Below are 27,845 nucleotides of genomic sequence, written 5' to 3'. Positions count from 1 at the left end.
GTTTTAAGGGTTTTTTTTTTCAAAAAAGCTCTCATTCCTATCTGTAGTAACTCCCTAGCTTCTGCTCTAATGTCATTATAGTGCAAGTTACTTTGCAGTCACTCTGATGAGTTCTCACAAAGACTTAAAGACACAAATATGCTTTAAACTAGCTGTGGCTCCAAGTCTACATTCATTGAACATTTCTTTAGCTATGGAGGCCAATAAATTGCACGGGATTTACTGTCAAGCATGTGTGCCTAAAATCAAGCTGTTTAAGAGTTTTCTTCAACTCGCCACCGTAATGAGACAAACAGGATATGAACGAATATGTAAGAAATCAAGTTAACTTTAGAAAGTCAGCTATTGCTCCAATATAATGTCAGGAAGGAAAGCATTCATGGACTTAGAAGATAACAGAATGCCCGAAGCTAATGGATTACTTTAGCCTTTCTTGCATTTCTTCATTTAATCAAAATTTTTAAGAATAAACAAAAACTCACTAGAATTCCCTCCTTCCCCCCTCTCCTTTCTTTCCTTCTCTCTCTCTCTCTTTCCTTCCTTCCCCCCTTCCTTCCTTTCCTTCCTTCTACCACTGTTCCTTCCTTCCTTCCATCTACAATTGTTGGATTTAACTACCAAAGAATAGAAATTGTGATCTATATACTATGTCAATTTTTAAAATTATTATTACAGTCCTAGCCCAGAGACCAGAACAAATAATAATACTTAATGTATATGCAATTAAAAATTCTATTATAAAATAATAAATAACAACTAAAATCTATGATAAAATCTAGTCTGTCAATTATACATGGTCTAACTATACTAAAATTACAATCCATAAACTGTGTGGCCTGTTGTAGGTTCAACACTAAAAGGTAATGGACTAAGTAGTGCAAGGGGTTTACTACAATTGTTATATAACATCACTATGGTCGAGAAGACAGGTGCTTGCGACGAATCCTTAGTGCTGCTGCGTAGAATCTGCCCATCTGTGTTGTAGTTATGGACTGTTCATCCTTCAGCAGCCACTGAAGATAGGTAGTGTTGGAACGGTCAGGATACCTAGCAGTTGTTGGCAGAATATGTTTTTTTTCTTAATCTCTGTGTAAAAGGAACATCCAAGGAGCATGTGACCCACAATCGCCACCTCTCCTGAGCGGCAGGATAGCGTCTTTCCATCAATACTTGCCATACAGGAGGGATATAGACTATGTCTATAACCTAACCTGGGTGAAAACAGTGCATTAGAGGGCAACAATTTTTGAACTAAATTTAACTCAATTGGGCTATCTTAAGAATGTGTCCAAAAATCCCATGGAATTGAAATTTGGAAAAATTATGGAAGCTACAGTGTTGACGTTCTGCCATCCAGAAATTCAATAGATCAATTCCATACTAACTTTATGGAGACTGGGTAGATCAATCCCATCAATGACTGCCAAAGGTAGTAACCATGAGCAAGCTAGCAGAAAGTCATTTCCACTCTCACTGGGTTTCTGCCTTTGGTCATTCTGTTTGCCTGTTTAAGTAAGAAAATATCTCTGAAACAATGACCAAAACAAGTCATGAGTTGTTTAGTTCCTATTGAATGTGAGCTTATGTTTCAATTAGAATTTCAAAGTGCCTTCAAAACCATCCCATCTAGACTCAAACCTCCATGGGGTGAATGAAATGGTCACAAGACTGAAGCCAACGCCCACATGTACTTCTCTTCCATTAACAAATTTAGCTTCTTCTTATTAGTCTTCATTCAGTCTAAGGAATAAGATGTCAGTTTGTTTATATCACCAAACACAAGAACAAAACAAGAAATTACTTGATCTAAAGGGTTCAGCTAAGATGACTATCAGGTGCATGTAATAATCTTTGGGGAGTGGGCAATGGAAAGTCTAAACCAGGGTTTGAAAACCATTTTAGGAGAATAATTGAAACCAAATCAGTGAAGAAGACAATAACTAAACAAGGACCTTGTCTTCCTTTTTATGACTCTTCATTCAGATGTAGGTCGGGCAGCCTTACAACAGAGGATACCTTTGAATAAACAACCATCCTCTTTACCAAGTGGGACACATTAAAGTGACACCATCTCTAAATACAACTGGTCATTATCCCAAACACAAATTGTAAAAGATTTGCCAAAACGTTATTTTCTCATACTCACCATCTATACTCTCCACTGACAGCTGCAGGCCAAGATTGTGCTGCGGATTTACCACCCAGTGATTACTAGTTGCTGTGATATCAAATACCAGCCAACCTTCTTCTTCAGCCCAAATTGTACGAGTATCAAGTAAGAACAAATCAGAATCCCTACAGAAACACACACAAAAAGGGAAAATGGGAGAGAAGAGCTTTCAAAATTGCTAGAATTAAAATTAAAAGTGTGTGTGTTGTATATGCATGTGTGCATGCATGTGTCATGATGGCTCAGTGGTTAAAGACCCTAAACATGTCAGCTAGAGAGATGACAACCAGGTTTGAGACCATGCAACAGGGTGAGTTCCAGTTTCTGGCCATCTAGTAGATTGAAAGCATGCAAATGCAAGTAGATTAATAGGTACCACTTCAGTGGAAAGGTAACCATTCTTTTGGCATAAAGCCATGATGGCCACATGACCATTGAAATTATCTTTGGACAATACCCACTCCCTTGGCTAAGAAACTGAGATGAGCACTTTAGCCAAGAGTCGGACATGACTGACAGGGAAAGCTACACATACCATGTTTTCCCCAAAACAAGACCCTATCTTATATTTTTTTTGAACCTTGAAATAAGCACTTGGCCTTATTGCCATGGACTCAAAAGCCTGATTGGGCTTATTATCAGGGAATGTCTTATTTGGGGGAAAACAGGCTACATTCATACATACATACATACATACATACATACATACATACATACATACAACATACATACATACATACGTACATACCCATATTTTAAAAAACAAACATGATCAGATCACAATGTGTAAAGAATTTTGCTTAAAATACAATTTTCAATGAACTGGAGCCATAATTAAGGCAACATAGTTAACTGTCTAAATTGTCTATGAACAATTTATTGATTCTAATATGAGTCCCTCCCCTCCAATATTTTCAGTTCAAGTTATTTTGCCTAGTGAACACATATTTTAGATATTTGCAGAATAAGCACAAGTAGCTCGTGTTTAAGTTTTATTCTACTAAATATAAAGCTGCCTATTCATAATTCTTAAAGCTAGGTTGGAATAATGGTTAAAGGCACACAGCTAGAAACTGGGAGATTATAAATTCTGGTCCTGCTTTAAGCTCAACCCTAGTCTAGCAGTTGCTAGGAATCAAGGGAAAGCACCACCCAAAAATAAAAACAAAAGTTCTACCAATCTAGGGAAGTGGAAATTCTTCTTCAATTCAACATTTTCTGGAAAACCATTTCATTTCCTGCAAGAACTTGAATAATGGAGAGTCAATTATAGGCAGACATCCAACATGCAAAGCAATCCATAACCTGTTGGCTCAAACATTCTTCGCTATTCCCAGAAGACCTGCTGACAGTGCCTCCAAAACAGGGGTGTCTAACTCAAGGTCCATGGGCCGGATCCAGCCCATGGGGGGCTTAAATCTGGCCCACTGTGCCTCTAGTGCAGTGGTGGCAAACCATTTTCCCCTCGGATGCCAAAAGCATGTGCGCGCACACTATCGCACCTGTGCGAGTGCCCACACCCATAATTCAATGCTTGGGGAGGGTGAAAATTCCTTCTCTTGCCCCCCCCCCCCCCAGAGGCCCTCTGTATGCCAGAAGTCACTCATTTCCCAACTTATGGTGGACTCGGGAGGCCCATTTTTCACCCTCCCTAGGCTCCAGAGGCATCCCTGGAGCCCGAGGAGGGCAAAAATGCCCTCTCTATCCCCCCAGAGGCTCTCTGGAAGCCGAAAATGCCAGAGGCTCCGTGCAAGCCAAAAACCAATTTGCCTGTGTGCATAAGAGTGCTGGAGCTGAGCTAGGGCAACAGCTTGCATGCTGGCAGATATGGCTCCATGTGCCACCTGTGGCACTCATGTCATAGGTTCGCCATCACTGCTCTAGTGGTTAAAACGGGTTGTGTGCAGCCCCCCCCCTGCACCTTGTTTACATCCCATATGGCTTCCTCCAGCACTCAGCCAGCTGAAAACAGACCGAAAATGGGCCGAAAACAGCCAGCAGAGTCCTGCAGGAGGCCATGGAGGGTGAAAACGAAGTGCAGGGGGGTCACACGCAGGCCCCCAATACCCTGTTTTGGCCAGCAGGGTACTACAGGAGGCATTCTTCCCGCCCATCCCGTCCCTCCTCCTACCACCTCACAGAGGAGAGGAGAACTACAATGCTGATCTGGCCCTCAAAATCCAGTTTTAACGCCCCTGCTCTAAAATCTGGCAATTTTCCACCAAATATTTGCAGTATAACTTTCTGCTCTTTTAAGACTGGAACAAGGGCAAATAAGCTTTAACTTAAAGCTTAATTAAGCTTTAGAAGAACCTAGAGATGTTAGATCTCCTGTGTCATTCTTTGTCCACTGAAGCCACTGGCCAATAGTGTGGGAAAACTCACAAATCCGAAAATAAATACAGTAGAACTTCTGGTCACGAACACTTGTGGCCACAACCAAATCTGGTTCCAACCAAAAAATTCACAGCTGATTTCTCCTTCGGAAGGATTTCTTTTTTTTTTTTAGGTAAGCATCGAATTTCCAAAATTAGGTTTGGGTCACAACCAAATCGGGTTGCAACCAAAGTTATGGAATGAATTACAGTTGTGACTAGAGCTTCTACTGTAATGGGTTATAGTTCAACTGTTTTGAATGAGGATATCATCCCACTGATCCTTTCTCAACTCTATGGGAGGTATCACATACTGTACCATGTCATAGCATATTATATCCTATGTTCTTGTTCATGCTCATTTTTGGAATGTGATGACCCACATGTTATTCTAGAGATTAACAAGGTCCTTAATTCCCATCCCAGACAAACTATACCTTCCTCATACAATCCATTTTGAAGTTAATATAGACCACTTGGAAGTTGCAACTGTTTGTGCAAGATTGATAATTGGATACACCAACATGCCAGCTTCATTTACAAGTCCGTTTTGCTGACTTACATGCATCATCTTGCCAAATATCCTGTGAACACGTTTGCACAGATATTTGCGTAACTAAATTGCTTTGTGTGGGTTCCAACTGAAGCAAAGATAAGCCCATCTCTGTGTTAGGAAAATCTTAGGGCGCTTTGTACATTCTTGAACGACTACTGCTACTATCAGTAGAAGGTTCTATAGATAAAAGACGCACCAAGCAACAAAATATACTCATAAAAAAAGGCAGAAGTGTGGAATTTAACATTTAACAAAGGACTAGAGCAACCTCAAGAGTAAAGCACCAAGATCAAGATGGAAAATCATGAGGTCTTGAGATAGAAGCAATATGTAGGTTACTTCTTTCTAATCTGGGCAGTTACGTATGTGAGTTCCTTGTTTGAATGCAGCAATTTCTGGATCATCTACAGCAAACCTAACATCTCACATCGGGGACTGCCTCAAGAACAGATGAAGGAGAACACGCAACATGACGGTAAGCACCTTCTCTTGCAAGTCTTCAACAACAGGAATATATTAAGCAAATTCAGCTGTGATCAACAGTTCATCCATTCGAAATGAAGTCTGGGTGAAGTGTTACTAAATCCAACTGAGTTTTACTAAACCAGCCTTTTAAATGAAAACTAATGAGGCAATTATCATCCAGGCTTTATGGGTGGCACACCAATACTCAACCATCTGGTGGAACAGAGATATTCCTACATTTTTGTGCTGGTAAATTCTGAAAGCACTTTTAGAAATTACCAGGTATTGTAAATGGGATTTACCAGAAGGCAAACAAATGAGAAAGATTGAAACAAAAGATAAAATAAATTGATGTAATCAATTTGATCAGCAAATCTGATCAAGGTGAAAATACTTAACCATTTAAAAAGTACTTTTCCTAATACAATCCTAATCCTATTTATCCTCAATGAATTGCACACTTTTTATCTTCAGAGAACTTTATTTGCATCTCTGTTTTTAAAAGAATCCTAGTGTACTATAAAGATGTTATGTACTACAGAATGCATATTCAGGTAAGGACTAACACTTGAATGGCAATCTTGATTCAATAAAAAGCAGATCTTAACCCTGCTGTTCTGTTCGAAAAAAGTTACAAATCTTATGTTCGGGTCACATACGACCCGGACCGAAAACTCTTCATTTGAAGTGCTTATTTTGGTCAATTTGAAAACTTTTTTCACTTGGAAAGTAGTCTGAACATTTCTGCACACGATATGAAAATTGAAATGAAAAAAGTAAATCTTATTGGTTTATTTTGCGGATGTAATGCACCCCCCCCCCCGTTTTTGTGAATCTTTTTCAATTTATGGATAGTTTTGCTTGCAAAATCCATTCTATTTTACTAAAGTTGGTGTGGGATTGGTAGCTTGAACATTTCTGAACATAATGATTTGAAAATTGAACTGGAAAAATTGATGCATATTGGTTTATTTTGTTGATGAAATGCATGCCCCCCCGTTTTTTTGAAATAGTCTTCACTTTATGGATAGTTTTGCTAGCAAAATACATTCTATTTTACTAAAGTTGGTGTGGGATTTGTAGCTTGAACATTTCTGAACATAATGATATGAAAATTGAACTGGAAAAATTGATGCATATTGGTTTATTTTGCACATAAATGGGCCCCCTTGCTTATACTCAAATAGGCTTATACAGTGGTACCTCGAGATACGAGTTTAATTCGTTCCGGACCTGCGCTCTTAAGTCGAGCAGCTCTTATCTCGAACGACTTTTCCCCATAGGAATTAATGTAAATAATTTTAATTGGTTCCAGGCCTCAAAAAACTCACAAAGTTAGTCTAAATTATGCAAAAAGACATTGCAAGAATAAATGTAACTTTACTTATTAATAAGATGATAAGCTGAGAGCTTTCCTTCCCTTCCTCTTTTTACCCAAAACAATCAACATGGCAAACTTTTATTTTTATTCATTAAACTGTAGTTATTTATTCAACTTCACTGCCACCCAATCCTGTAGAAGGAGGAAAGAAGGGAGGAAGGAAAAGGAAAGCAAGGAATGGAGGGAGGAAAGGAAGGAAGGAAAGAAAGAAAGGAAGGAAGAAAGAAAGGAAGAAAGAAAGGGTGAAGGGACAGGAACAGAGGAAGGAAGCAAGGAAACTTATGAAAGGGGAGAGTAACTTCACTGCCACCCAATCCTGTAGAGGGAGGAAAGAAGGGAGGAAGGAAAAGGAAAGCAAGAAATAGAGGAAGGGAAGGTAAAAGAGAGAAAGAAAAAGAGCAAGAAAGAAAGCAAGCAAGAGAGAAAGAAAGAAAATGAAAGAGAAATAAAAATAGAGAGGGAGAATGAAAGAAATGGAAGGAGGGAAGGAAGGAGAGAAAGCAAGAGAAAGAAAGAAAGCAAGAGAAAGAAAGCAAGAAAGAAAGAGAAAGAAAAAAGAATGAAAGAGCAAGAGAGCAAGAGAGAAAAAGAAAGAGAGAGAGAGAGAGAGAGAAAGAAAGAAAGAAAGAAAGGCAACTTCAAAGAAAGGCTAACTGAGCATCTCTCACTCTCTCTCTCTTTCTATCCCTCTCTCTTTCTCTCCCCCCTCTCCCCCCCCTTTCCCTCTCTCTTTCTCTCTCTCCCTCTCTCTTTCTCTCCCCCCTCTCCCCCCTTTCCCTCTCCCCCCCCCCAGGCCGGCAGCGATGTTTTAAAACAGCCGCGCCGTTTGCGAGCTAACTCCTGAGGTGCGGAAGTTCGCCTTTGGCGTTTGGGCCACTCGGAATGTGAAATTCAAAACAGCGTTCGGATCCCCCCACCCCCAGCAGAAGCCAAGGACCCCCAGAGTGGGGCGGCAGGGGAGGCGACCGCCTCTCCACTCACCAAGTGCCGGGATACGAGCTGAGAAGAGCCGGGCTGGCTTACTTTCCTTCCTTCCCGCGCTGATGGAGAGCCACTCGAACAAAGCGTCACGCCCCCCTGACGCTTTTGGCGGCAAAAGAGCCCAGCGTCGCTTCGGAAGCCGCCGAAAGCATCAGAGGGGCGCGACGCTTTGTTCGAGTGGCTCTGCATCAGCGCGGGAAGGAAGGAAAGTAAGCCAGCCCGGCTCTTCTCGGCTCGTATCGCGGAGAGGGGCGGCATACAAATCCAAGTAATAAATAAAATAAAATAAAAAAAATGTCTCTCCTCTCCCAGCTCTTATCTCGAGTAGCTCTTAAGTCGAGCAGCTCTTATGTCGGGGTTCCACTGTACTTGAGTAGGCTTATACTCGAGTACAAGACAATATGGTTTTATATTCAAAAATAAACCAATAAGAATAATTTTTTTCAGTTCATTTCTATTTTTCTTATGTTCAGGATTGTTTCAAAAGGATATTCCAAATATTTCTAGCCAAATATGTATAAAAAGTGACAATAATGGCACACAGCAAGGCCGAGGGGGGGTGGCCCTTTTGTGGCAAAAATAAACCAATAAGAACCATTTTTTTCAGTTCATTTATATTTTTCTTATGTTCAGGACTGTTCAATTTAGTATATCAAACCTTTTGGGGGAAAATTCCTTAGGGATTTGTAGCCTTAAAAAATAGAAATTGACACGAAATTCAGAAAGGATGGGGAGAGGGGCTTTTTGATCAAAATAAAAATATAAGTCTCAATTTTTCCAGTTCAATTTTCATATCATTATGTTCATAAATGTTCAAACTAGTTTTCCAGTTGAAAAAGTTTTCAAAAAGATCAAATTCAAGTACCTAAAAAAAATCATTTTGGTCCGGGTCTATATGACCCGAACAGAGTAAACGTGACTTTTTTTTTGTCTAGAAAAAACATTTCCCCCCACCCCCACAAATATTTTTTGATGATCAGCATTGTTAAATTGAGTAAATGAATGCCTAAGATTTTAAAGAATATTTCGGATTTGGAGCATAAAAAAATAAAAAGTGAAAATGGATGCAAGCAGCTGAGGGGGGGGGGCTTATTTCTGATGTTAAAAAACCAATAAGAATCATTTTTTTCAGTTCCTTTATATTTTTCTTATATTCAGAAATGTTCAAGCTACCAATCCCACACCAACTTTAGTAAAATAGAATGGATTTTGCAAGCAAAACTATCCATACATTGAAAAAAATTCACAAAAACGAGGGGGGGGGCATGCATTATATCCGCAAAATAAACCAATAAGATTTACTTTTTTCATTTCAATTTTCATATCATTGTGTGCAGAAATGTTCAGACTACCTTCCAAGTGAAAAAAAGTTTTCAAATTGACCAAACATAAGCACTTCAAATGAAGAGTTTTCGGTCCGGGTCGTATGTGACCTGAACAGAAGATTTGTAACTTTTTTTGCCCAGCAAAAACTAAGCCCCCCACCCCCCAAAAAAAATTCTCATAGAGAGAACCCCTGAAATGATGAAAAGTCATGAAATTTCAAGTTTCAGATATGCAGGGAAAATGTTTTACAGGGGACTCAAACTTGGTTTCGGGTCACATACGACCCGAACAGAACAGCAGTTAAGACAAGATCTTAAGATCATGACTTTGTGGAACTCGTGGACAAATCTGAAATTAGGAAAGAGATAAATGACTGCACCGTGGCTGTTCATTACTTTATAACAATTTTATTTTATATGCGGGGCCCAGAAACATTCCTGGAAATGAATTGTGCTTCAGGCTTGACAATCTGCTTTTACGGTGTGCTATCATTTCACTCTCTTTTTAAATTAAAGTCATATTTCAGACAAATCAGATAGCATATGCAGCCTTGGGAGCCCCAAGGTCTGTAAGCAGCACGTGGGGGAACCAGGTACAGAAAGAAAGACTGGTTATGGTACATCAGCCAGTCACTTTTCAAGAAAATTTGGCAAATATTTCTGATCATCATGGTGCCCCTAGTAAAACAGTCATTGGCTGCTGGAATCTTTCTGAAGATTTACGGTTTTGAGAATACAGTGGTACCTAAGAACGCCTCTACTTACGAACTTTTCTAGATAAGAACCGGGTGTTCAAGATTTTTTTGCCTCTTCGCAAGAACCATTTTCCACTTACAAACCCGAGCCTCTGAAACTGTAACCGGAAAAGGCAGGGAGAAGCCTCTGTGGGGCCTCTCTAGGAATCTTCTGGGAGGAAACAGGGCTGGAAAAGGCGGGGGGAAGCCTCCATGGGGACTCTTTAGGAATCTCCTGGGAGGAAATAGGGCCAGGAAAGGCGGGGAGAAGACTCCACGGGGCCTCTCTAGGAATCTCCTGGGAGGAAACAGGGCCCGAAAAGGTGGGGAGAAGCCTCCATGGGGACTCTTTAGGAATCTCCTGGGAGGAAATAGGGCCAGGAAAGGCGGGGAGAAGACTCCACGGGGCCTCTCTAGGAATCTCCTGGGAGGAAACAGGGCCCGAAATGGTGGGGAGAAGCCTCCTTGGGGCCTCTCTAGGAATCTCCTGGGATGAAACAGGGCCTCCACCGTCCCTGTGGTTTCCCCAATCGCACACATTATTTGCTTTTACATTGATTCCTATGGGAAAAATTGTTTTTTCTTACAAACTTTTCTACTTAAGAACCTGGTCACGGAATGAATTAAGTTTGTAAGTAGATGTACTACTGTATGAGAAATTGAGAATTGAGAAATGGAACAAAAGTGCCTTGTATATTCTTAAAATATATACCCACACAAACAAGGAACTCCATACCAGCACTTCAAATAGGCCATCCTAAGAAACAGACACAGCAAGAATTCTATTTTATTACAGTAACAGAATGTACACCCCCAGCTTTAGGAGTAACAGGAGTAAATGATAAAGGTAAAAAACTCAATTCTACCCAATCTCATCAGGCAGCTTTATAAATTACCTGTAGGTAACAAGAAAGACATCTGCGTGAATTCTTCTACCAGACAGAACAGTCAGTATTCAGCTAATTAATCAAGGACATCCTTCAGCGTTGAAATCGACTTACATTCCCCACCGATTCGGAAGTGCGTACCTTATGTGCGTGCCATTGTCACACATACTTTTTCACCTGCTGTGCATGCGCAGAAGGCTTTGTGCATGCTCAAAGGGTTAAAAACAAGAAAATGGCGATGTACGGACAGGTGGGTGGAGCTTCATGCTGCCGCCACTACCGGTTCTGGCTACAGCTACGGTTATGCCCGAACTGGGCAGAATGGGTAGCATTTCACCCCTGAAATAGGAACAGCCCTACTTGGAGAAAAAGAACATGAGAAGCCTCAAGACTAGAGTAGGAATTGGGGGAGGGGGAAACATACTGGAAGCGTACCAGTAGGATTTTACCACTGATATTCTTCTGTTGTGGTTAGCTCTGGCCCAGCTCCTGCCCCAAGGACTGTGGATGTGGGGGAGACATCCACATGCTGCAGGCCTGTTTTGCCCCCGGTGGAATCTGATGATGAAGGCTCCTCTGACCAAGAAGACATGAGTGACAGGGAGGAGGAGAGTGGGGCAGACAGCTCAGAAGGAGATCTGAAGGTCAGCGGTTCAAATCTCATCACCGGCTCAAGGTTGACTCAGCCTTCCATCCTTCCAAGGTGGGTAAAATGAGGACCCGTATTGTGGGGGCAATAGCCTAGCTCTGTTAAAAAGTGCTATTGCTAACATGTTGTAAGCCGCCCTGAGTCTAAGGAGAAGGGCGGCATAAAAATCAAATAAATAAATAAATAAATAAATTATCTAGCTCCTCCTTGGATTCAGAACAAGAGTTAATGATACAGGCAGGCATGGGGAGAGCGATGCATAGGCAACAACAACTGAGAGATTATTATCAAAGAAAATGAGGCCACCTGTGGTTGGGTGGGGCTGTGGTAATTAGTGAGGCTGCTATAAATAGCAGCCTGTGGGTTTGGCCATTGTGGAGGATTATCTGATCCTTGTGTTTCGTGCCTGCTTTACTGACTTTGACTTTTTGTGTGCTGATTTTTCCCCGCTTTGAAACTAAACCAGGGCAAAGTGTGTTTCACTTTGTGAAAGAAGAAGGACTGTGAATTGCCTCACAGCTGCAAGCTAAGTATCACAGAACTGATAAGGGACTTGTACAAATTACCAGTTTGTTTGGAGACGAGTGCTCTTTGCTATACCAAAAGAGGGCTTAGTTTAAGTGAATTTTCATTATAAAGAACATTGTTTTGAATTTTCAAACGTGTGTGTGTCTGAAATTTGTACCTGTGAATTTTTGGGAGGAGTGTACCAGAGAGCCCGACAGAACATTCTTCCATATTCCTTGGGTGGCCCTTTGAAAATTGAGGCATCAAACTCTCCCCTTCCCTTTGACGGAGTCAACTTAGAAACAGACAAAACATTTTTGGCCAATTAGTGCCAAGACCTCATTGCTCAGGCTCTAATGTTGAATTTTATTGGTGAGCTTTCAAATCAAGGAGCAATAACAGGAAACATGGGATGACAAAGCGCTACCACTCAGCCGTAAATGTTGAGATCTGATGTGGGATTTCCAAGATTTCGCTAGATTTGACTTTCTTGATTCAACCACCTTCCATTACTCACAAACCTACTTCAGGATGTTTACTTTTTGGGGAATCGGACAAACAGGCACTTCTTGAAAATTACTACTTGGGTTAACCTTATATGGGAAAAGCCTACCCCTCCCTCTCTTTTTTTTCAAGTCCATTCCCATGTTAGAATGAAGGCATGACAAGGCTCAGTGCAGGCCATGAGTCATCTGGGAAGTCGTAGTAGAATGCATCTGTTGTACACAGTGAGTCTAGAGGGAAAACCCCTTTAGGAACAGGGATCAAAGGGAATCATCTTTCCCACATGTGTTTGGAACTTTTCTGTCCTGGTATCTCATAATATAGTCAGCAGCAATAATGGATGAGCAGTCTTGGAAGAAGAGCGTCCATTTCATGGAAGTCATTCCAAACTAAATAATTTGTTTGCTCCATCTCCTATTTATAACCCCAAAATTAGACAATTTATTGTTTATTCGGGGGATTAAAAGATAAATTACGAAGGTATGCCAATTAATACATTATCTATCTATCTATCTATCTATCTATCTATCTATCTATCTATCTATCTATCTATCTATCTATCCGTCTGTCACCTATGTATCTATGTATCTATATGTATCTATCTATGTATCTATCTATGTATCTATCTATGTATCTATCTATGTATCTATCTATGTATCTATGTATCTATCTATCTATCTATCTATCTATCTATCTATCTATCTATCTATCTATCTATCTCTCTCTCTCTCTCTCTCTCTCTCTCTCTCCTTCCTACATACCTATGGTGGCGCAGTGGTTAGTATGCAGCATTGCAGGCTAATTCTGCTGTCTGACAGCAGTTCAATTCTTACCAGCTCAAGTTTAACTCAGCCTTCCATCCTTTCAGAATCAATATATAAAAAAAGAACCTAAAGCAGTCATGGCGAACCTTTCTTCCCATGGTTGCCAAAATAGTGTGTGCGTGCGCTATTGCTCATGCACGAGTAACCATGCCCATAATTCAATGCCTGAGGAGGGCAAAAACAGCTTCCCCTGCCCCCTGGAGGCCTTCCGGAGGTTGGAAAGGCTTGTTTCCCAACTTTTGGTGGGCCCAGTAGGCTTGACCCTCCCCAGGCTCCAAAGGCTTCCCTGGCATCGGGGGAGGGTAAAAGCACCCTCCACCATCCCCCTAGAGGCTCTCTGGAAGCCAAAAATGCCCTCCCAGAGCTTCTGTGTGAGCCAAAAATCAGCTGGCCAGCACATACATGCACTTTGGAGCTGAGCTAAGGCAACGCCTTGCGTGCCAGCAGATATAGTTCCATGTGCCATCTATGGCACCCATGCCATAGGTTTGCCATCACTGACGTAGAGTGTTGAGAACAATATGCTGACTTTGTAAAACCACTTAGAGCAGACTGTAAAGCATTGTGAAGCCATGTCTAGGTGCTACTGATATCTATCATTTGATTTAAAGAAGAAGACTTTTACAGAAGAATAGGTTTTGTTTAGAAGTAAACCATAGGAAGGTTTGAGCAGCGTAGTCCACTCTAACCTCAAAGGATTTATCTTTGGAGGAAGATCAGAAGCTCCTGAGATACCTTCACTATGACCCCCATGTGTGGAGTAGGCAGCTTTTATTTACTCAGAGTAGATCCTTCATCTTTGTTTCCTAAGACAGAGCTCTTTTGTTTGGATAAAATCAATGGGATGATGGGCAGCAAAAGAGATGGTGATAGCTAGGTAAAGGAAAGAGATGGGAATAGCTAGGCTCTGTGGTGTTACCTAGTTTGATAATGAAACCTCTACAAGAAAATCACCAATAGAAACATAGAAGTCTGACGGCAGAAAAAGACCTCATGGTCCATCTAGTCTGCCCTTATACTATTTTCTGTATTTTATCTTAGGATGGATATATATTTATCCTAGGCATGTTTAAATTCAGTTACTGTGGATTTATCTACCACATCTGCTGGAAGTTTGTTCCAAGGATCTACTACTCTTTCAGTAAAATAATATTTTCTCATGTTGCTTTTGATCTTTCCCCCAACTAACTTCAGATTGTGTCCCCTTGTTCTTGTGTTCACTTTCCTATTAAAAACACTTCCCTCCTGGACCTTATTCAACCCTTTAAGATATTTAAATGTTTTAATCATGTCCCCCCTTTTCCTTCTGTCCTCCAGACTATCCAGATTGAGTTCATTAAGTCTTTCCGGATACGCTTTATGCTTATGACCTTCCACCATTCTTGTAGCCCGTCTTTGGACCCGTTCAATTTTGTCAATATCTTTTTGTAGGTGAGGTCTCCAGAACTGAACACAGTATTCCAAATGTGGTCTCACCAGCACTCTATATAGCGGGATCATAATCTCCCTCTTCCTGCTCTAGCTATGCAGCCAAGCATCCTACTTGCTTTCCCTACGGCCTGACTGCACTGTTCACCCATTTTGAGACTGTCTGAAATCACTACCCCTAAATCCTTTTCTTCTGAAGTTTTTGCTAACACAGAACTGCCAATACAAAACGCAGATTGAGGATTCCTTTTCCCCAAGTGCATTATTTTACATTTGAAAACATTAAACTGCAGTTTCCATTGCTTTGACCATTTATCTAGTAAAGCTAAATCATTTACCATATTACAGATGCCTCCAGGAATATCAACCCTATTGCACACTTTAGAGTCATTGGCAAATAGGCAAACCTTCCCTACCAAACCTTCCCCTATGTCACTGAAGGCAAATATACTGTACATGTCCCAAGGTAATGTTGCAAGATGCAATCTGGGTCAGTCATAGGGACCAGAAGTTTAGTCTTCTGAACTTTCAGACTTGTGCTACAACTGAATGAGGATAGACTCCAGCATGAGTCCAAAAGCTTGGAAGATGAAGCCTAGGGGTGTTAGTGATCAACCAGACAGAAGCCTGCAAAACCACCAAGTTCAGAGAGTACCGAGGACTTCAAAGGAATGTTCTCTTGAGAAACAGATCGGCATGAGAGTAAAAGCTTACTCATCGGTGGGAACTTTACAAAAACCTTCTCTTCTGATCTTCATTTGAGCATCCTAGTTGCTGATACACCGATGTTGACCTTTGGCCTAGCTTTAGAGTCTGCTTACTGGACCCTTTGTTTGAACTCCCGAATGAACTTTAGATTGCTTACTGGCTCTGATATAAGTAACTGGATCTGAAAACCTGACCTGGTTACAGGACAGACACAACAGACAGCTAAAGTTTCCATCCATATTTTACATGCCACCAACCACGTCATTATTAGAATGTCTTACAGGCATTGCAACACTTCAAGTAAACAGAATCATAGAATCAGATGGGACTCTCGTTTTCAGCCAGTCTAGAGAAAAGAAGAATTAGGAAGCCACACGATAGCAGTATTCCAGTACAGTGGTACCTCGTCGTACAAATGCCTCTATTAATGAACTTTTCAATATACGAACCCGGTGTTTAAGATTTTTTTGCTTCTTCTTCCGAACTATTTTTACCTTACGAACCCGAGCTGCCGCCGCTGGGATGCCGCACCTCTGGACTTCCATTGCCAGCCGAAGCGCTGGGATTCCCCTGAGCCTCCCCTCGCTGGGAAACCCCACCTCCGGGCTTCCGTTGCCAGCCGAAGTGCCCGTTCTTGAGTTGCTGGGGTTCCCCTGAGGCTCCCCTGAGGCTGGGATTCCCTTCATTTTTGCTGGCGCTGCTTTGAATCCCAGCGAGGGGAGACTCAGGGAAATCCCAGCAACGCAAGTATGGGGGCTTCGGCTGGCAACGGAAGTCCAGAGGAGGGGATTCCTAGCTGTGCAAGGCAAAAGGGGTGACTTTTGGGATGGGGGTTGCACGCATTATTTGCTTTTACATTGATTGGGGAAAATTGCTTCTTCTTACCGTGTTTCCCCGATAGTAAGGCAGTGTCTTACTTTCTTTTTACCCCCAAAAGCCCCCCTATGTCTTACTTTCGGGGTATGTCTTATATTGGAAAAAATAAGACACACCCGGCCAACCCACCTACCCGAACCCGCAACACCCGTGTCCCGTAAAAAGTAGTAGCACCCTCCCCCCCCACACACGGACACACATCCGCATCCCCGCCTGCCCACCCCATCCGGAGCTGCCGGAAAGGAAGCGGGCGAAGGAGGGCGCAGCTCCGGCCGCTCGCCTCGCCCGCCCACCCGGCGTCTCCGAAGCGCCCTTCGCCTTGAGCTCCCTCCGGAGCCTGCCGCCGCCGCCGCGCTTCCTCCGCCGGCCAAGGAGTCCTCCTTATCCGCGCCGGGTTTGGAGTAAGGCTTGAAGCTGGACTTGTCCTCGGCGGGCGAGGCGGCGGCCCTGGCCGAAACGGCGCGGCTCTGCCTGCGGCATGAGCGGGAGCTCCGACTGCGCTTCCTGCACAAGCCCAACGCCGACAGAGACGTCCAAAGGCGGACGCTTGCAGCTCAGCGACATCGGCGCCGAGGACAAGTCCAGCTTCAAGCCTCCTCGGCCGGCGGAGGAAGCGTGGCGGTGGCGGCAGGCTCCGGAGGGAGCTCGGGCGGTGGCCGCTCCGCCGCTTCGGCCAGGACCGCCGCCTTGCCCACCGGGTGGCCCAAGCTGGCGCGAGCTTGGGCCACCCGGCGGGCGAGGCGGCGGCCCTGGCCGAAGCGGCGGAGCGGCCACCGCCCGAGCTCCCTCCGGAGCCTGCCGCCACCGCGCTTCCTCCGCCGGCCGAGGAGGCTTGAAGCTGGACTTGTCCTCGGCGCCGATGTCGCTGAGCTGCAAGCGTCCGCCTTTGGACGTCTCTGTCGGCGTTGGGCTTGCGCAGGAAGCGCAGTCGGAGCTCCCGCTCATGCCGCAGGCAGAGCCGCGCTGTTTCGGCCAGGGCCGCCGCCTCGCCCGCCGGGTGGCCCAAGCTCTGGGCGCAGCGCACCACCGCGCACAGCTCCCTCGCTTTTACGTAGTACCGTGTTTCCCCGAAAGTAAGACATATGTCTTACTTTCGGGGTATGGCTTATATTAGCCGACCCCCCTGAAACCCCCCATATGTCTTACAATCGGGGGGGTCTTACTATCGGGGAAACACGGTACGAACTTTTCTACTTACGAACCTGGTCACGGAATGAATTAAGTTCGTAAGACGAGGTACCACTGTATTTGAGGGGCTGCCACAAAGAGGAGGGAATCAACTTATTTTCCAAAGCACCAGAAGGCTAGGGAATAGAATAGAATGGAAGGGAAAGGAAGAGAAGATAATTCTTTATTGGCCAAGTGTGATTGGACACACAAGGAATTTGTCTTGCTGCATATGCTCTCAGAAACAATAGATAGAAACTAATCAAGGAGAGAAGCAACCAGGAATTGGGGAGAAACTTCCTAATAATGAGGACAATTAACCAATGGAACAGCTTGCATTCAGAAGTTGTAGATGCTTCATCATTGGAGGTATGAAGAGGGTTGGACTAGAAGACCTCCAAGGTCCCTTCCAGCTCTAATTGACTCCTCAGTGAGGGATACACTGACAGATCGTCCGCTGAAAGAGTGACGGGGAATCTACCACCCATCTGGATAATTTAGTCCACTATCCAGTATCCATTGCTCTGTTACTATTTTCTAACTTTCAATTGGGATTTGCTTTCCTAAAGGATGTCCGGGGGAAAGCATTTTGAAATTCCCTGATATTTCCCTGACATTTCCCTGTGACTTGCATCTAGTTAAGGCACAGCCGTAGATGACGTCATACCAAACGGCTAAGCCGTGGAGAAATATTGGTAGCAGGGGAAGCAAGTTATTGCCACAGTTATGGTCATTTTTGCTTGACTCGTCCAGGCAGTGCAATCTGTTTTGTTTTGTTTTTACTTGATTTTTTTCTGATGTTTAAACATTTTAATACAATTTGTTTCTTCCCCCCTAATTTATTCTGTTTTTTTTTCATGAATTCCCTGATAATTCCCTGATATTTCCCGAACCGCCGATTGCCCTGATAATTCCCTGATTTCCCTGTTTTCCAGGTTTGCCTGGACACTCTGTCCTATTATTTAAATCTGCCTTTGGAGTTCCACTGCAAAAGTCCACCATATTAAGCAATTTAAAGAAGCTTTCAACATGAAACATAGAAACATAGAAGTCTGACGGCAGAAAAAGACCTCATGGTCCATCTAGTCTGCCCTTATACTATTTTCTGTATTTTATCTTAGGATGGATATATGTTTATCCCAGGCATGTTTAAATTCAGTTACTGCGGATTTATCTACCACGTCTGCTGGAAGTTTGTTCCAAGGATCTACTACTCTTTCAGTAAAATAATATTTTCTCATGTTGCTTTTGATCTTTCCCCCAACTAACTTCAGATTGTGTCCCCTTGTTCTTGTGTTCACTTTCCTATTAAAAACACTTCCCTCCTGGACCTTATTTAACCCTTTAATATATTTAAATATTTCGATCATGTCCTCCCTTTCCCTTCTGTCCTCCAGACTCTACAGATTGAGTTCATTAAGTCTTTCCTGATACGTTTTATGCTTAAGACCTTCCACCATTCTTGTAGCCCGTCTTTGGACCCGTTCAATTTTGTCAATATCTTTTTGTAGGTGAGGTCTCTAGAACTGAACACAGTATTCCAAATGTGGTCTCACCAGCATTCTATATAGCGGGATCATAATCTCCCCTGATTCAGATAGGAGGAGATCTGACCATTCTGAAAGGCTGAAAATACCTTTCTGAAAGTTTAGTAAAATAAGTCCTGTATGGCCAGCCAATTGAAGCAACCAAGCAATCTTTCACTCCGCATGGAATGGACCTAATCTTACTATCTGTTTCATAAGCAAGTTCTACATTAATTAAACCAACTGCTCTTCAAAGGCTTGCACCTCAATTCTTGATTATCACTTCAAAGCTAAATACATTAAATACACAAGTGTAGTTGCATTTTAAGAAGGATAATTACTTTGAACAGAAACAGCCTCTGGAGGTCAAGTGCTAAAAACAGAGTTTCCATATCATCCCAACAAAGGAAGTTTCAGAGGATCACTTCTTCACACATTCAGCCCGGAGTCTTTAGATGAGGAGATACTAAATAAGAAGCATCACAGTCTCTCTCTCTCTCTCTCTCTCTCTCTCTCTCACACACACACACACACATACTGTTACAGGCATTACTGAATTACAGTGGTACCTCTACCTAAGAACGTCTCTACTTAAGAACTTTTCTAGATAAGAACCGGGTGTTCAAGATTTTTTTGCCTCTTCTTAAGAACCATTTTCCACTTAAAAACCCGAGCCTCCGAAACTATAACCGGAAAAGGCAGAGAGAAGCCTCCGTGGGGCCTCTCTAGGAATCTCCTGGGAGGAAACAGGGCTGGAAAAGGCAGGGAGAAGCCTCTGTGGGGCCTCTCTAGGAATCTCCTGGGAGGAAATGGGGCCGGAAAAGGCGGGGAGAAGCCTTCGTGGGGCCTCTCTAGGAATTTCCTGGGAGGAAACAGGGCCTCCACCCTCCCTGTGGTTTCCCCAATCAGACACATTATTTGCTTTTACATTGATTCCTATGGGAAAAATTGCTTCTTCTTACAAACTTTTCTACTTAAGAACTTGGTCAGGGAACGAATTAAGTTCGTAAGTAGAGGTACCACTGTATATTTCATGCTACAGTCTCTTGGGTTTCCAGTACCAACTCAAATGAGGTCTTTTAATCACTCACCTTCCTGGGTGTTCTTGGAGGACCTGGTAGACACTGATTTGGAACGTTTCATTATCAAAACGCTCTCTGATGTAGTCCTTGTAGATTCGAAACTCAGCTGCAGTTACTGCTTCGCCCTCGGGGATCCTGGAGAGGTCAAATCGGAACTCGCGACGATGAGTGCGCTGATGATAGAACTCCTTGTCATGTTCCACTGCAGAAAGAAAAGCAAATTATTGACTCCAATAATTTTACAATGACCTTTAAAATATCCATTGGCAGAATTGACATCTACGCATTAACAAAGGAAATGTCTGGTACCGTGTTTCCCAGAAAACAAGATCCTGTCTTATATTTTTTGAACCCCAAATTAAGCGCTTGGCCTTATTTTCGGGGAAGTCTTATTATTTTAGGGTGCGTGGAGAAAGACGGGCCACCTCTTGCCATCTTACTTGATTTCCAGCTCTGTCTCCCTAACCTAAATCAGAGGAAATGGTATTTTTGGAGGAAGGCTTATTTTGGAGGGATGGCTTATTTTTGGAGAAACGTGGTAGAAAAGTGAGTGTGTCCATGGGATAGGAGGATATTACCACTCACAACACAAGTCCGGAAGGAGTTGGGTGGCTTATTAATTAAATTAAATTAAATTGTAAACTTTTGCAGAAACTTTGTGGAGAGGGTGTCTGCTGGTTATTCAAATTAGCTGGACATGCCATTGGGAAGGACCTGTTCACTCTGGCACCCTGACTTTAGAAACCAAGCCAATCCAATCTGAATTTCAGACTCACAAACCCAGACTAAATAAAAAATATACAGTATATCATACAAAGTATAATATAGAGGATGATAAACCAGGTATACATTACTGATCATCTACGAAACTCCTGTAGACTTTAGAATATTGCTATTCCTGCATTCTGTAAGCAGAAATGGGGTTTTTTTGGTCCACCTTAGAATGTGATTTAGTATCCGCTCTCATTTTGTATATTTGTTTTTGTATTTATTAGATTTGTATGCCGCCCCTCTCCGAAGACTTGGGGCGGCTAACAACAATATAAAAAGACAATATAAACAAATCTAATATTAAAAATAATCTAAAAAACCCCAATTTAAATAACCACTCATACATACAAGCATACCATGTATAAATTCTATAAGCCTAGAGGGAAGGGAAATTTCAATTCCCCCATGGCTGACGACAGAGGTGGGTTTTAAGGAGCTTACAAAAGGCAAGGAGGGTGGGGGCAACTCTGATATCTGGGGGGAGCTGGTTCCAGAGGGTCGGGGCCGCCACAGAGAAGGCTCTTCTCCTGGGTCCTGCCAAACGACATTGCTTAGTCGACGTGACCCGGAGAAGGCCAACTCTGTGGGACCTAACCGGTCGCTGGGATTTGTGCAGCAGAAGGCGGTCCTGGAGATATTCTGGTCCGATGCCATGCAGTTTCTGGGAGGGTATATAGCAGTGATGCCGAACCCTTTTCCCCTCAGGTGCTGAAAGCACGTGCACACACACTATTGCGCCTGTGTGAGTGCCCACACCCATAATTCAGTGCCTGGAGAGGGCGAAAATTGCCTCCCCTGCCTCCCCAGAGTCCTTCTGGAGGCCAGAAACAACCCATTTCCCAACTTCTGGTGGGCCCAGTAGGCCCATTTTTCACCCTCCCCAGGTTCTAGAGGCTTCCCTGGAGCCTGGATGGGGGAGGGCAAAAACGACCTCCCCCATCCCCCTGGAGGCTCTCTGGAAGCCAAAAATGCCCTTAGAGCAGGGGTAGGGAACGTTGGCTCTTCTATGACTTGTGGACTTCAACTCCCAGAATTCCTGAGCCAATCATGCTAGCTCAGGAATTCTGGGAGTTGAAGTCCACAAGTCACAGAAGAGCCAACGTTCCCTACCCCTGCCTTAGAGCCTCAGTGCGAGCCGAAAATCAGCTGGACAGTGCACACGTGTACTGGAGCTGTGCTAGGGCAACAGCTCTTGTGCCGGCAAATATGGCTCCGCGTGCCACCTATGGCACCTGCTCCATAGGTTCGTCATCACTGGTATATAGCAAGGATGTCAAACTCAAACTCAAGGCCCAGGGGCCATATCTGGCCTACAGGGTGTTTAGATTTGGCCCATGGGGGCACCTTGGAAACAGCGAAGGACCAGCCCATAGTTCCTCTGCCAGTGAAAGTGGAGCTCAGGAGGGTTGCAAGGGGCCCTTCCGAGCTCTGTTTTCACTGGCAGTGGATTGCAGGAGGCCATCACAGTTAAAAATGAAGCTCGGGAGCCTGTTTTTGCTGGCAGAGAGTTCCTGGCACCACAGGCACGCCGACACAAGTGACATCAAACTGGGAGACATCGCCCATGATCAAATTGAGTTTGACACCCCTGGCATATGGGGTATACTGGACTTTCTAGATAGATTTTTTTTTTCTTTCGACCACTAGATAGAATGCAAAGGAATTCTGGATTTCTTTTTTAAAATTCAACATTGGGAGAGCATTAAAATGGGGAAGAATCACACGTGATGATGGTACCTAACTAACTGTGGCTGAATCTCAACAAAACTAAATAGGACAGCAGTTAAATCTACTTACCTTCCCTACCAGTTCGAAACCGCACGCTTTACGCGTACACACCATCGTCACATGTACTTTAGATTTAGATTTATTGGATTTATATGCCGCCCCTCTCCGCAAACTCGGGGCGGCTCACAACAAAGTAAAAACAATACATAATAGCAAATCCAATACCCACTAATCCAAGTACAATTTTAAGCTAAAAATTCATAAAAAACAACCCCAGAATATTAAAAAACAAGCACACAATCAATCTAACACCAAAACAACATGGGCAAGGGGGAGATGTTTCAGTTCCCCCATGCCTGATGGCAGAGGTGGGTTTTAAGGAGTTTGCGAAAGGCAAGGAGGGTGGGGGCAATCCTAATCTCAGGGGGGAGCAGGTTCCAGAGCGTCGGAGCCGCCACAGAGAAGGCTCTTCCCCTGGGTCCCGCCAGACGACATTGTTTAGTCGACGGGACCCGGAGAAGGCCAACTCTGTGGGACCGAACCGGTCGCTGGGATTCGTGTGGCAGAAGGCAGTCCCGGAGATATTCTGGTCCGGTGCCATGAAGGGCTTTATAGGTCATAACCAACACAGAAGGCTTTGTACATGCGCAGAAAGTTAAAAGCAAGAAAATGGCAATATATATTGTGCTTCCACCGCTATCGGTTCTCTGAACCACCAGCAGCCACCGATACAGTACGCCCAAACCGGTAACATTTCACCCCTGAAATAGGGTCAGCCCTACTTGGGAGAAAAAGAATATGAGAAATCTCAAGAGTAGGAATTGGGGGGAGGAGAAACATACTGGAAAAAGGAAAGAAATGAACACGCCACTTCATTCTTTTTGCCAAGAAATGTTTCTTTAGGCAACTAATGCTTAAACTATGGAATTTGCTTCTAGAAGATATATAGACCATGGCCATTAACACAGATGGCTTTAAAATGTGGTATCACTCTATAAACACTTCTTTATTATTCTCCATAAATTTGTCTCTCAACAGTTGTCCGATGACAGATGAATCATATGTATTGGAAAAAGTAATACAAACAATAACCAAAGAATTTAAACAATTGCTGTAATTCAAAAACAACATCTCCCTATAGGAACAGTATTCAAACTTTCTTGCATGTTCCTCTCCTTCTTGTGCTAGGCAGCGGTGGGCTACTAGCCGTAATGCTAAATTGCACTCGCCGCGGCAGCTCGTAAGTGCTTGTGGGGCCAGCGCGATTTTGTTTCTGCACCTGTGGAGGTAGCAAAATCAAGCACAGAGCCGCAGGTGCACCCATCAGCATCTGCGGAAGCAAAAAAAAGTCACCGAAACCTGGGCACACTTGTGACTCCGTGCATGATTTTGCTACCTCCACAGGTGCAGAAGCAAAATTGTGCTGGCCCCGCAAGCACTTACGAGCTGCGGTGGTGAGCGCAATTTAGCGTTCTGGCTAGTAGCCCACCACTGGTACTAGGTAACTACAGTAATACCTCATGATACGAACTTAATTGGTGCAAGGAGGAGGTTCGTATGACGAAAGGTTCGTAAGACGAAACATTGTTTCCCATAGGAAACAATGTAAAGTCAATTAATCCGTGCAACCAAAACCCCCCCGCAAAAAAACGGCTTTTTGTGACTGCTGGGAAGCCGCGCGGCTGTTTTAAAAGGTGACAGCCGGCCTGGGGGGCTTCCCAGCACCCCCCCGAACTCGGGTTCGGAGTTCGGGGGGTGCTGGGAAGCCCCCCAGGCCAGCTGCGACCTTTTAAAACAGCCGCGCGGCTTCCCAGCTGTCTCCGAACGCCGAACGCGGAAGTTCGGCTTTGGCGTTCGGCTTCGGCTTCAGGAGACAGCTGGGAAGCGGCGCAGCTGTTTTAAAAGGTCGCAGCCAGCCTGGGGGGCTTCCCAGCACCCCCGAACCCCGAACCCGGGTTCGGGGGGTGCTGGGAAGCCCCCCAGGCCGGCTGCGACCTTTTAAAACAGCTGCACCGCTTCCCAGCTGTCTCCTGAAGCCGAACGCCAAAGCCGAACTTTCGCGTTCGGCTTCGGGAGACAGCTGGGAAGCGGCGCGGCTGTTTTAAAAGGTGACAGCCGGGCTGGGGGGCTTCCCAGCAACCTCCCGAACCGAACCCGGGGTTCAGAAAAATTTTGCCTCTTCTTACGAACTTTGTTCGAGTTACGAACCGGCGTTCGGGAGGCTTCTGGGAAGCCCCGCCGCCCGGCTGTCACCTTTTAAAACAGCCGCGCGGCTTCCCAGCAGTCTCCGAACGCCGGTTCGTAACTCGAAAAAAGTTCGTAAGAAGAGGCAAAATTTTTCTGAACCCCGGGTTCGTATCACGAGTTGTTCGTAAGACGAGGGGTTCGTATCTTGAGGTACCACTGTATTTGGCAACAACCCATATTGTTTCTATCTCTCCTTTATTTGTGCAATCAACAGATCAGTTATCATAGTTTATTTTTCTGACTGGGTAAGAGAACTAACTTTCGTACTAGCTACTAATCATGAGATCTATGTGTTACCTCCAATTATCATTTCCTTGAACTTGAACTCAATTTCTAAGGACTCTCCATAAAGTTTTCTTAGCAACAGTAAGGAAATACGTTTCCCACTGCTTCTTATGGGATTACCCAGAGTAATCTTTTGTATTCTCAGGATGATTTCTATTCAGGCCTGATCCTGCTAATGTTTTCAGCTCAGACAAGATCAACCAGGTGCTGCCACCTGCTGAGACAATGGAGATAATATTTATTTATTTATTTATTTATTCATTCATTCATTCATTCATCCATTCATTTATTTATTTTGTCCAATACATAATACACATTGAAGAGAAAGATATGTAATAATATAAGTAAAGAAAAGAATAGAAGAAAAGATATAAAAGTATAGGTGAACATATTTGAAAGGAAGAAAAGATAAATGAGATAAGGAGAGACAATTGGACAGGGGACGGAAGGCACACTGGTGCACTTATGCACGCCCCTTACTGACCTCTAAGGAACCTGGAGAGGTCAATCGTGGATAGTCTAAGGGAAAAATGTTTGGGGTTAGGGGTTTATTCATTTATTTATTTATGTATTTATTTATTTAGATTTGTATGCCGCCCCTCTCCGCAGACTCGGGGCGGCTCACAGCACAACACAACAGTTTGTAACAAATCCAAATATAATGTAAAACATTTAAAAGAACCCCATTTTGTTAACAAGCATACACTCAAACATCCCATACATAAAATGTGCATGCCCGGGGGAGGTGTTTCAGTTCCCCCATGCCTGACGACAGAGGTGGGTTTTAAGAAGTTTACGGAAGGCAGGGAGAGTAGGGGCAGTTCTAATCTCCGGGGGGAGTTGGTTCCAGAGGGTCGGGGCCACCACAGAGAAGGCTCTTCCCCTGGGGCCCGCCAACCGACATTGTTTAGTTGACGGGACCCGGAGAAGGCCCACTCTGTGGGACCTAATTGGTCGCTGGGATTCGTGCGGTAGAAGGCGGTCTCGGAGATATTCTGGTCCAGTGCCATGAAGGGCTTTAAAGGTCATGACCAACACTTTGAATTGTGACTGGAAATTGATCGGCAGCCAATGCAAGCTGCGGAGTGATGTTGAAACATGGGCATACCTAGGTAGGCCCATGACTGCTCTCGCAGCTGCATTCTGCACGATCTGAAGTTTCCGAACACTTTTCAAAGGTAGCCCCATGTAGAGAGCATTACAGTAGTCGAACCTCAAGGTGATGAGGGCATGAGTGACTGTGAGCAATGAGTCCCGGTCCAGATAGGGCCGCAACTGGTGCACCAGGCGAACCTGGGCAAACGCCCCCCTCGCCACAGCTGAAAGATGGTTCTCTAATGTGAGCTGTGGATCGAGGAGGACGCCCAAGTTGCGGACCCTCTCCGAGGGGGTCAATGATCCCCCCCCCAGGGTAATGGACGGACAGATGGAATTGTCCTTGGGAGGCAAAACCCACAGCCACTCCGTCTTATCCGGGTTGAGTTTGAGTCTGTTGATACCCATCCAGGCCCCAACACCCTCCAGACACCGGCACATCACTTCCACTGCTTCATTGACTGGACATGGGGTGGAGATGTAAAGCTGGGTATCATCAGCGTACTGATGATACCTCACCCCATGCCCTTGGATGATCTCACCCAGCGGTTTCATGTAGATATTAAATAGCAGGGGGGAGAGGACCGACCCCTGAGGCACCCCACAAGGGAGAAACCTCGGAGTCGACCTCTGACCCCCCACTAACACCGGCTGCGACCGACCGGAGAGGTAGGAGGAGAACCACTGGAGAACAGTGCCTCCCACCCCCAACCCCTCCAGCCGGTGCAGAAGGATACCATGGTCGATGGTATCGAAAGCCGCTGAGAGGTCAAGAAGCACCAGGACAGAGGATAAACCCCTGTCCCGGGCCCGCCAGAGATCATCCATCAACGCGACCAAAGCAGTTTCCGTGCTGTAACCGGGCCTGAAACCCGACTGCTGGGGACCTAGATAATCAGCTTCTTCCAAGGACCGTTGGAGCTGGAGTGCCACCACCTTCTCGACAACCTTCCCCATAAAGGGAAGGTTGGAGACTGGACGATAGTTGTTAAGTACGGCTGGGTCCAGGGAAGGCTTCTTGAGGAGGGGGCGCACAAGCGCTTCTTTATAGAGTGATGGAAAAACTCCCCTCCCCAAGGAAGCGTTGGTAATCTCCTGGACCCAGCTCCGTGTCACCTCCCTGCTGGCCGAGATCAGCCAGGAGGGACACGGATCCAGTAAGCAGGTGGCGGAACTCACAGCTCCAATGGCCTTGTCCACTTCATCAGGTGTCACCAGATCAAACTCTTCCCAGACAGGTGGACAAGTACGTGCCCCAGTCACCTCGACTGACTCGTTGTCAGTCAACTCTGTTTTCCAATTGGAGTCGAGGTCAGCCCGGATCTGGGCGATTTTATCAGCGAAAAATGTGTTAAAATCCTCGGCACTGCTCTGCAAGGGCTCCCCAACTCCCCCCTGGTTAAGAAGGGAGCGGGTCACCCTAAACAGAGCGGCCGGGCGGGATTCCGCTGATGCAATCAAGGCGGCATGGTACGCGCATCTTGCCGCCTTGAGCGCCACTTTGTAAGTCTTAATAAAAGCTCTTACAAGTGTTCGATCAGATTCAGACTTACTCTTCCTCCATCGCTTCTCTA

The 27,845-nt window shown here is 44.4% G+C and overlaps 1 protein-coding gene across 2 annotated transcripts in view; it reads right to left on the bottom strand.

Moving 5' to 3' along the window:
• BMP7 (bone morphogenetic protein 7) overlaps positions 1-27,845 on the bottom strand; it is a 141,544-nt gene that overhangs the window by 15,194 nt on the left and 98,505 nt on the right. For both annotated transcript variants that reach the window (XM_070744572.1, XM_070744573.1), the window contains exons 2-3: positions 20,155-20,347; positions 2,147-2,295 (exon numbers count right to left, since the gene is read on the bottom strand). In XM_070744572.1, the coding sequence (XP_070600673.1) occupies positions 2,147-2,295; positions 20,155-20,347 (342 nt within the window). The remainder of the gene's footprint in view (positions 1-2,146; positions 2,296-20,154; positions 20,348-27,845) is intronic.

The sequence above is a fragment of the Erythrolamprus reginae genome, chromosome 3, assembly GCF_031021105.1.
Source record: "Erythrolamprus reginae isolate rEryReg1 chromosome 3, rEryReg1.hap1, whole genome shotgun sequence".
NCBI classification, from domain to species: Eukaryota; Metazoa; Chordata; class Lepidosauria; order Squamata; family Dipsadidae; genus Erythrolamprus; species Erythrolamprus reginae.
Note: the sequence above shows the minus strand (reverse complement) of the source record. Positions and strands in the feature narration are given on the sequence as shown.